Source organism: Gossypium arboreum, chromosome 9, assembly GCF_025698485.1.
Source record: "Gossypium arboreum isolate Shixiya-1 chromosome 9, ASM2569848v2, whole genome shotgun sequence".
NCBI classification, from domain to species: domain Eukaryota; kingdom Viridiplantae; phylum Streptophyta; class Magnoliopsida; order Malvales; family Malvaceae; genus Gossypium; species Gossypium arboreum.
The window spans coordinates 51724252-51736141 of record NC_069078.1 but is presented as its reverse complement, the minus strand read 5'-3'; the positions used below and the strand labels follow the sequence as shown (position 1 = coordinate 51736141).

Here is an 11890-nt window from a genome sequence, read left to right as displayed (position 1 = left end):
TGGGGTGCACCGGTGCTGTTTGTGAAAAAGAAAAATGGTACAATGAGAATGTGCATTGATTATCGTCAGCTGAATAAAGTGACTATCAATAATAAATACCATCTGCCTCGAATTGATGATTTGTTTGATCAATTGAAATGAGCTGCTGTGTTTTCGAAGATAGATTTGAGATCAGACTATTACCAGTTGCGAGTAAAAGACTCAGACATTCCGCAAACTGCATTCAGAATGAGGTATGACCACTATGAGTTCTTAGTTATACCTTTTGGATTAACTAATGCACCTGCTATCTTTATGGATTTGATGAACAAAATTTTTAGACCCTATTTAGATCGATTTGTTGTTGTATTTATTGATGACATATTGATTTATTCGCGTGATGAATCCGAGCATGCTGAACATTTGAGAATAGTATTACAGACTTTGTGTGATAAACAATTATATGCGAAGTTTAGCAAATGTGAATTCTGGTTATGAGAAATTAGTTTTCTGGGCCATATTGTATCAACATCAGTATCCGAGTCGATCCGAGCAAAATTTCAGCTATTCTGGATTGGATGCCTCCGAGAAATGTCTCCGAAGTTTGCAATTTTTTATGACTTGCTGGTTATTATAGACAGTTCGTAAAAGGCTTTTCGATGATTGCAACTCCATTAACGAAACTGCTGTAGAAAGATGTGAAGTTTGAATGGTTTGAAAAGTATCAAAAAAGCTTTGATCAATTGAAAGCCCTATTGACTGAAGCTCCAGTGTTAGTACAACCCGAATTGGGTAAAGAATTTGTGATCTATAGTGATGCTTCGTTGAAGTTCTGGGGTGTGTTTTGATGCAGGACGACAAAGTCATTGCTTATGCTTCGAGATAGTTAAAGCCGCACGAAAAGAACTATCTGATGCACGACCTTGAGTTAGTTGCGATTGTGTTTGCTTAGAAGATTTGGCGCTACTATCTGTTTGGTGAGAAATGTCAAGTATATTCTGATCATAAGAGTTTGAAATATCTGGTGACTTAGAAAGATTTGAATCTACGATGAAGAAGATTGCTAGAACTGTTAAAAGACTACGAGCTTGTTATTAACTATCATCCGGGAAAAGCAAATGTTGTTGCTGATGCTTTGAGTTGAAAATCACTATTTGCATTGCATGCGATGAATGCTCAATTGGTTCTGTCTGATGATGGTTCGGTATTAGCTGAATTGAAGGCAAGACCACAATAGATTGATGCTCAAAAGGTTGATAATGAGATTTTAGCAAAACGAGCTCCGTGTAATTTAGATTCTGATTCAGAATTCAAAGTTGATAAAAATAATTGTCTAAGATTCCAAGATCGAATTTGTGTTTCGAGAAATCCAGAATTGATTCAGATGATTTTGAATGAAGTTCACAACAGTCGTTTATCTATTCATCTGGGTAGTACAAAAATGTATAATGATAAAAAACAGTATTAGTGGTGGTCTGGAATGAAAAAAGATATCTCTGACTTTGTTTCTAAATGTTTAATCTGTCAGCAAGTTAAAGCTGAATATCAAGTGCCCTCTAGTTTGTTACAGCCGATTATGGTTCCGGAATGGAAATGGGATAGAGTGACAATGGACTTTGTTTCAGATTTGCCCCTATCTTTGAGAAAGAAAGATGAAATCTGGGTTGTAGTTAATCGATTGACGAAATCAGCTCATTTTATTTTGGTACAATCTGATTACTCGCTTGATAAGTTAGCTGAGTCATACATTTCTGATATTGTGGGATCGCATGGTGTGCCAATATCTATTGTATCAGACAGAGATCTGAGATTCACTTCACGGTTTTGGAAGAAATTGCAAGATGCTTTGGGTACGAAATTGCACTTCAGTACTTCTTTTTACCCACAGACGGATGGTCAATCTGAGCGGATTATTTAGATACTCGAGGATATGTTAAGATGTTGCATTCTTGAGTTTGAAGGTACGTGGGAAAAATATTTAACTTTGATTTAATTCGCTTATAATAACAGTTTTCAATCGAGCATCAAAATGGCACCATACGAAGCCTTATATGGTCGCAAATGTCGTACACCTTTGTATTGGACTGAGCTCAGCAAGAATAAGATTCACGGGATTGACTTGATAAAAAAGACTGAACAGAAAGTAAAAGTGGTCTGAGATAGTCTGAAAGCAGCTCCCGATTCTCAGAAATCATATGTAGATTTGAAATGAAAAGATGTTGAATTTACGATTGGCGACAAAGTGTTTTCAAAGTATACCCGTGGAAGAAAGTACTTCGATTTGGCAGAAAAGGTAAATTGAATCTAAGGTTCATCGGGCCGTATGAGATTATCGAGCGTATCGAGCCGGTTGCTTATAGATTGTTGTTGCCACCAGAACTAGAAAAGATTCATGATGTGTTGCACGTATCGATGTTTCAACGATACAGATCTGATCCTTCGCATGTGATTCCTTCATCTGAGATAGAGATTCAGTCTGATTTGACCTATGATGAAGAACTGATCCGTATTTTGGCTCATGAGGTTAAAGAACTACGAAATAAGAAAATTTCATCAGTAAAAGTGATATGGCATCGACACGGTATTGAAGAGGCCATGTGGGAGGCTGAAGATGCTATGAGACAACAATATCCGAATCTATTTAACGGTAAGATTTTCAAGGACAAAAATCATTAAGGGGGAAGAGTTGTAATAGTCTGATTTAGACCCTAGTCAAAATATTGGTGTTGGGACCACAAATTCGAGTCAAAAAAATATTTTAATATTATTTTCTGTGCTTATAATATGCGAATTGATATGTGTGAAAGTTTCGTATGAAAATTTAATCGTTTGTGTGTCCAATTTGATAAAAGGACCTAATCGCGTAAAATGTAAAAGTGGCCTTCTAATTGTTAAAGTGCTTATTTGCTATGTCTTTGTAAATGAGAGGTCCTTATGTTGTGAATAGACCATTTGAATAATGGATAGACATAAATGCCTATGGTTAATGAAATTTTATATGTTATTAATGAAGGGTAGAATGGTAAAATGTTTATTAATGCTAATAAAAATAAAACAAACATAAAATTAAGGCCATTATCATCTTTTTTGGCTGAATGTATCAAAAGAAAAAGAAAAAAAATGAGTTCTAGGGTTCGGTAGTTTGATTTGGTGATTAAGGTATGGATTTTGTTCGGTTTTTGATAATTTCTACGTTTTTGTGATCGTTGCTTAGTATACTATGAAGCCCATGTCTCAAATTTTTTTTATTTTTTTGATGATTTTGAGTTATTCCATGATGAAATCATGAGTTTTATGAAGTTTGATGTTAGTAAATTAAAGATATGTGTTAGATTACTAAATTTTATCTTTGAGTTTTTGATGAATTTGAGTAATTTCGGCTAAATTGTGAAATTTGTAAATTGAGGGAATAAAATTTGAAATAAATGAAATATGTGGACTTGTATGAGTGCTATGAATATTCGGCTAAGCATAACTATATGCAAATTTTGTGTATTTTGTGATTTTTATGATTAGGGACTAAATTATCAAAATATGAAAATATGATGACTAATTTGTAAAATGCCCTGAATATGTGTTTTTGGATTGATTTGAATGATTTGGTAAATAAAAGAGTTAAATTTGAATTTATATAGATCAAGAATTAATGAAAGTGGAATTAGATCGGGGAAAGTCGAAAGTCGTTGAGTAGTCAATGTCTATCCGAATTCGTACGGGTAAGTCTATATACAAATAAATGTGTTTGTAATGGTTTACTTATGTTTAAATGCTATTGAAAAATGATGAATGTCTTATTGAATTGAATATGAGATATCTGAGAAAGTATCGACAAAGTTTCGACGTTCGAAAAGCCCCTACGAACCTTAGGAATAGTTAGGATACATATGTCATGACATAGGATTCGATATGTGTTTTCGTGTAAGACCACGTATGGGACGTTGGTTGATTTACGTGTAAGACCACGCTTGGGATGTTGGTATCATATTTGATTTCATGTAAGACCCTGTCTGGGACACTGGCATCGATATTTGATTACATGTAAGACCACATCTGGGACGTTGGCATTGTACGAGCTTTTTGAGCTATCCGTGTATCCTTATGATTCTAAACGGTTCAACAGGCATTCTGAGAAATGAATGATTATATGAGGTGTGTATCCGATTCAGGTACATTTGAAATGTATACTATGTTTGAGAATAAAAGGTAATTATATGTATAAGTGATAATATGTGATATAAGAATGAAAAAGTATGCTATATGTGCAAATGAATTGAGTATATGAGAAATGTATATGAATTATGTGGTTTGTGATAGTATTTTACAATGGAGTATATGTAATTAGATGATGCTTATATGCTTTATTTGATAAGTTTATTTGTATATGGCTTACTAAGCTTTTGAAAGCTTACTTTGTGTGTGTTTGCATTGTTTTATAGATATCGTAGCTATTGGGAGCTCGGGAATTTATTGAGGATCGTCACCACACTATCGAATCTTATTTTGGTACCTTTTGACATTGTGAATATAAAACTATGGCATGTATAGGCTAAAAGTATTTGGATATGTTTTGTAATGTGTATATCTAGCCATGTGATTTGGCTTGGTTATCGTAATGAATATGAATGAGTTTTGGTATGAATTATGTGGTGTAATTATGCTATTATGATATGTTCTTGAATGGCCAAGAGTATAGGTCATTTTGGGTAAGTTTTTGGTAAGTGTTTATTTTGGATTTTTGGTAAGTTTTGGCATGAGATTGAATGAAGTAAAATGAGATTATGAAACAAATGTTTAGATATGATTTTGTCTTATGTTTTGGCATAATTTGGTATGGTTATTAAGCATGAAATTGGTTGATAATGTTATGGCTTAATTGGTGTATGTATTAGTTGTGAAATGGTTGAACATTTGGTATGCAATTGATGTTTATTTGTTGCTTGTAGGGAGGACCCTTAATGGGTGGCATTTTGGCCTTGAAAATGGCCTATTTTTGCCCACACAGGTAGGGATACGGGCGTGTGTCTCAACTTTGTTGCTCAAGGGCCATTTCGAAATGAGCTTGAGTAGACCACACGGTCGCACACACGGGCGTGTGCTAGGCTGTGTGGCCAAGTCAATTTCGAGCATGGGTTAGACACACGGGCGTGTGACTGGCCGTGTGACCCAAGTCAGTAGCCTCCCTAATTTTTACACGGCCTGGCACACATGCGTGTCTTGTGGCCATGTGGACAAGTCAGTATGTATGCCCTAATTTGACACGGTCTAGACACACGGGTGTGTCTAATGTCGTGTTAGGCACACGGCCTATTCACTCGGGCGTGTGACCTCTGTAACTTAGGAAATTTATTTAAGTTTCAAAAAATTTTGTATAAGTTTAGTTTAGTCCCGACCCCTTTCTAATGCATGTTTAAGGTCTCAATGACCTATATAAGAGACTCTTTTGTGATGTATAATTATGATTTTGGATGAAGTATATGCATTGTTCGTAAAATGTTCTGATTTGTCTGGTAATGCCTTTAACCCTAATCCGACGACGGATATGGGTTAGGGGTGTTACATTTCAACCATCTCAAATTATACTATAACTTGACCTATTTCATGACAATATAAACTTACCATTTGTACCATTTCACTCATGCATCAAAAGCACATAATTGACACAAATCAACCATTACTGAAATGGTACCAAACAACAACATATATACATACCAAAATCAACATCTAAGCATTCAACTAAACATTAAGCATAAGCCCATCTATACATGCCATTATAACCTTGGCCAAAACATCAAAAACTACCATTATAATCGCTGGATAGTGTGATAGATCTCCGACGAGCTTCCAAATTGATCGAGCTTCCAATTATTTATAAAACATGGGAAAGAAAACTACGTAAGCATATAATGCTTAGTAAGTTCATAAAACATGAACATAACTTACCATTTCAATGCATAAACTTGATACAATCCAACCATAAGCTTAGCACAATCCTAAGTATCATCAACAACACATGTTAGTGCATCAACTCATAATTCACTTGAATTAACATAAGATAGGTAATTATACATGAACAACATTGCTTGAAATCATCAATTTCATGTACATAAACATGCTTTCATTGAAAATTTCTTTTTCATTCCTTTCCATAGATTCATGACATAAGTCATTTAAATACTTATTGCTCATTTCATTTTCATGCCCATTGAACCATTCAGAATAACATCGGATACGCGGCAAAGCTTATTCGAAGTGTGCTAAACATATAGTTGTAACCTTTCTTTTTCCTTTTCCTTTTCCTTTACATTGTTTCTCACTCCAGCTGTGAAATGGGCCTGCTCACACAAGCTGACAATTGGAATGTAAGCTACACGATATTGTTCACACAAGTTGTAGAGTATCCGCAACAAATGCAGGATCTCAGCCATCGATAAGACATTCAAAACCAGCACTCGAAACATGGTAACCCTAATAACATGTCATTTGTATCCTATATATTCTTAAGGTTCAAATGGGGCTCGATAATTATCGTAACTTCGTTGGATTTCCACCATTTATTTACATGATATATAGCACAATGACATATGGATCAAAATAACATTAAATCATTATTTAAACATACAAACTTACCTCGATAACAAAGACGGAGAAACAAGATCAAATCGAGGCTTTTGCTTTTCCTTGATCTAAATCTGTTCAAGGTCTATCTTGATCTAAATAGATAAGTTCAATTTATTTAATAATTCTATTATTCAATTCAGTCTATAATTTGTATTTTTGCAAAATTACAAATTTGACCCTAATATTTTAACTTATTTATAATTTAGTCTTTAAGCTCGTAAGTTGAAATTTAAGCAATTTCATCTACATTTCATGCTAGCCGAGTACGCTAGGGACCTCTACTAAATCATACAAAGCATTTCACAAATTTACCATGGTATTTTACTACTTTTACAAGTAAGTCCCTAAATGACAATTTCATAAAAAAAAATCTCTTTACAAAATTTGTTTATTTAACAACAAAGATTCATATTCTTCCATTAAACTTAAAAATTCATGCAAGAAAATTCATAGAAAAACCCTAAACCTTTAACATTTTTTCAAATTAGCCTTTGGGCTAGCTATATTAAGCTAAAATGATTCCGAAAACATAAAAATCATTAAAAACGAAATCAAAATACATACCGTGCAAGAAAAAATGGCTTGACTGAACCCTAGCTATGAAGAATCAGTTGAAGAAGAAACATATTGAAGAAGATGATACCTTTTACTTATTTAATTTTATCTTTATTTACCTATTTACATTTTTAACCTTTAAAAATATTCATAATTTCAACAAAACCAATCCATGAACATCCACTAACTATATAAATGGTCTATTTACAATCTAAGTCCGCTTACATTGAAGTTTCATAGCTATTTGATACCTTTAGCTACTAGAACTCTACTTTTGCACCTTTTACGATTTAGTCTTTTTCACTTAATTAAGCATGCAAACGTCAAAATTTCTTAACAAAATATTTATACGACTCTAATAACATACCTTAGGTATTAAAATAATAATAAAATAATAATTTACTAGTCAGATTTATGGTCCCAAAACCACTGTTCCGATTTCACTAAAAACAAGTTGTTACATGTTAAATATGAGTTTAGAAATTTTTTTTATTTCAATTCATGAGTAGCTAATTCATTTAAGGAGTTTGAAAATGGATCTATGAGTAATTAGTGGATGAACGAGGGTTGGAATCCTGGTTAGTCGCTTTAAATTATGTATGATTAAACACTAGGGAGTGAAGCCCTTAGGAAGTAATTTAGGATAAATGAGATCGAAAGATAAGTTTACCAAGTACCTCATTATTTATCCCGATCAAGAAATTGAGGTTGAGAGGTAAGCGTTTATTGGTCGATTAGTTAATTAGTTAGATGTTGAGATGTAATAACTAGTTAATTAATAGCTAACTCGATAAAACTAGAGTTTTGAAGTTAATTAGGATCACTGAAGTGAGTTAAGCTCCTGCCTATTTTTATTGGATTATTTTCGATTGGTAATTGGTTGATTTTTAGTTTAATTAATTTTTAGGTTAATTAGATTAATTGATATTTATTTGATTCTTTGTAATATAATTTTAAATTGATACTATATAGACTTATTAGTGTAGAGTATTAATATTGATTTAATTCAACCTGACTTGGTACGATCCTCAGAATACTTTCCATAGCATTTCACTATAACACATATTATATTACAATTTGACTCATATACTTGCAAACACAACTGTTTAATTAATCATCTATTTTGTTGCAGTATTTCCAATCTAGACGTTCGCACGTCTAGCTGCAGTCAAACCATCCACTTTCTCCTATTGAGAAATGATCCAATTGCAATATAGGACCCTTGGCAAATTGCTATTTTAATCCTCAAGTTTTTTGGCAATTAAAAATCTATAGCTTTTGGAACTTTACAATTTAGTCCCTATGCCTAAATTAACTATTTAATTGACAAAATTGATGAGTCAAACATCGATATATTTTTATATTAACCCCATAAATATTCATATTTAATTTTTATGAACTTGGTTCATGAAAATGGGGTTCCAAAACCACATTTTTCGATACCATTGAAAAGTATACCATTACAACTTAGGTGTAAATTTTTTATTTAAATTTCTTTGAACCCTAATTTGGTTGTTTTGAACTAGATTTGGCATGTCTAATTTGCTAGTATTGTCTTGGTTTAGCGACAAGCAATAGTGTTTGGAGCATGCTTGCATGACTGACTTTGCAACTTATTTTTCTACATTTTTAGGCTTAAATCTTGAGATAGGAAGAAGATTTTGGTTGATTCATGCATTTCTTGACATATGTCAGGGAGATATAGCATTTATGTCTTGAGACAAAGAGAGTAAAGTCTCAAGAGATGGCCCTGTGTCTTAAGACATTCGAAATCTGTAGTTAAAATTAGTTTTACAAGTTGCAAGTCTTAATACATGAAATTTATGTCTCAACATAACAAACCATGTATTTATTCATTGGATCAGGTATAAGGACCTAACTACTAAATTTTGTATTTTGGGCTCCCAAATGTCGTCTTAAGGCTCTTTTGAACTCAGTTTTCATTTCTAATGAAAATAATGGCCTGTAATTAGTATTGTCATGTTATGGTCCGTGCTTTTACATGTTTTGAGCGGAAATTAGCTAAGGTATTACGGTAGAAGTATGTAAAGGTTCGTTTTTATACAAAATCGAAAACTCAGGATTTTGTATGTTGAACTTGCATGTACCGCCATTTCAAGCATTTTGAATAGTCCACTTTAATATGATGATCCTTGGTACTCTTTAGCTATAATTTTATCTAGATAATCAAATGTCTACAATTAAATTAATAAATAACAAAAACTTACATTATTGTTGTCATATATAATGTAGTTTTATAACATATTTCATATTAGATAAATGAAAATTAATGAATACTAATTTAATAATGTAATCTTGTTGTTAAAATAAGTATAATATATTTTATAACTATTCAAAATTACAAAATATATTCCTTTAGTTTTTTATACTAAATATCATCTGAGTAAATGAACAAAAAAAAAATTAGGAGAACAACTTACAAAAGTGGAAAGTAAATTTATTTCCTTCGACATTTGTTTATATATATATTTTACTAATAGAAATATAGTCATATCTATAAGGTCATGCAATATGCTAAAGGGCCGTAAACTGCACTTGCTTTGTTTTAACATATAAGTTGAAATTTTTATTATTTATTTATTTTTCTAGGTGTAAATCCAAGATGTTTTCAAGTCACAATTGATCCGAAGCATTTAAATTTTTTTTTTCAATAAGTGTATTTTTGAAAATTTAAATTTGTTTTCTCATAATGATAAATGGTTAAAACTCAAGGAAATGAATAAAAAAACAATCAGGTTAAATATTTCCTAAAATGGATTCTTAACTTACTTGAGTGAACGGTGTTACTATTTTTACTCCCTCACTTTAAGTTTGGCCTCATTTTAGTTTCTATTTAATTTAGTGTTTTCTCTGTATATATACCCAAAATACTAGAACAATATTTATGGTTCCTTCACTTTTAATTTAGCTATTAGATAGTGATGGGTATTTTTGCTCGCTCGTTTGTGGTCATATTCTCATGTATTCTACTTTTGAATGGTTTTATAGTTGCTGATCATCATGTTATAGAAGGTGACAAGCATTTGCTTCATGGTTCAATTTTAAACAAGGACCAGGAAGATGGTCAAGAACATGAAGTACATAGAAGGTCTTTAACACTTGGTCTTCTTGGTCTTGCTGCTCTTGGTGGATTAAGAGCTAGACATAATGGTGGTGGTGGTGGTGGTGGTGGTGGAGCAATTGCACATGCTGCTGCTGATAGAGCAGCTGCTGTCCGTTCTGCTTTTCATAAAGCAGCTTCACAAGCTGCTGCTGATGGAACAGCTGCTGCCCAATCTGGTTTTCGTAAAGCAGCTTCACAAGTTGCTTCTGATGTAGCTGCTCGAGTTACTGGAGGCTTAAAAGGTGGCATTGGTGGAGGTAGTTTAAGAGGTGGAGGAGGAGGCAGTTTAATAGGTGGAGGTGGAAGTAGTTTTAGAGGTGGAGGTGGAGGTGGAAGCAGTTTTGGAGGTAGTGCTACCGGTTCCGTTGGTGGACGTGGTGCTACCGTTGGTGGAGGTGGAAGCAGTATTGGAGGTAGTGCTACCGGTTCCCTTGGTGGACGTGGTGCTGCTGTTGGTGGAGGTGGAGGTAGTGTTGGGGGTAGTGCTGGCGGTAGTTTAAAGGGTGGAGGTGGAGGTAGTGTTGGAAGTGGTTTAAGGGGTGGAGGTGGATATGGAGGTAATATTGGTGGAGTAAGTTTCGGAGGTAGTAAGGTTTTTGGAGGAGGAGGTGGAGCTTAGGTTATGTTTTCGGCAACCATGATGATGGGGACACTATTGCACGATGCTCACAAATAAATCTGAACTACTAAACTATGGCTGGACATCTTTATAGATATTTATCATTCTTTTATTTGATCAATCGTCAATTTATATATTCTGTTAGATTATATATACTAAGATTTATGTAGTTAACCCTAATTACATTTTCTATGGGAACCTTGTAAAGTTTATGATCCTTATATTGCAAAATCTAGATATCATTATTTATTAAAAGATTGTTTTTTTGTATTATATATACTTCATTTGTTCTTTAAAGAAAGTTTTAAGGTAAATTATACTTTAAAAAAGTTCAATTATAGAGATAATATTATTGAAACAGACAATCGTAAACTACTAACATGAATTGTAAAACTAACATGAATTATAAAATTAATACTATATTAAAATAAAAGTTGAATATTTAAAATTATTTTCTAAGAAACTCTCCATCGGGATAGTAGAATTTTAGAAAACTTCTTCACCTCAAAAGCATTTTAAAAAATATATCTTATCGAGACTCCATCATGAGATAATTTTAGTGTTTTATATAATGAAAATGAAGGATTTTAATTCTTGATTTGAAGTAAAATAATATCATCAAGTGAGTTAAAAGAGATTGATATTGAAATTTGCAATTAAATACCCCGTCATAACTAAGGAATTTTGAAAGTTTTTCTCAGTAATTTTTATACTTATGATAATAAGTCATTTGGAAACTTCATCATATATAGGAAATGTGTCACACTCGATTCCCTTTTTAAAGTCTTGAAATTTAGGAATAATTAAGGAGTTAAATTGAAAGAATCCATAAAATGATGGCCTCTATTGAGAATTTAGGAAAATTTAGTGACTAAATTGGACATGGTTGAGATCAGATTTTGGTTCGATTGGATTAAAATCAATTAGTTTGTTAGTGGGAGGCAAAATGATTGTCAATGGACGGTTTTTATACGGTTGAAGATCGTACATGAGGG

General features: G+C 32.9%; 1 protein-coding gene across 1 annotated transcript; it reads left to right on the top strand.

Moving 5' to 3' along the window:
- The first annotated feature begins 10094 nt into the window (after positions 1 to 10094).
- Positions 10095 to 10895, top strand: LOC108455672 (glycine-rich protein 23-like). The gene has a single exon (XM_017754208.1). The coding sequence runs from the start codon at positions 10095 to 10097 to the stop codon at positions 10893 to 10895; it is 801 nt and encodes a 266-aa protein (XP_017609697.1).
- The last annotated feature ends 995 nt before the right edge of the window (positions 10896 to 11890 follow it).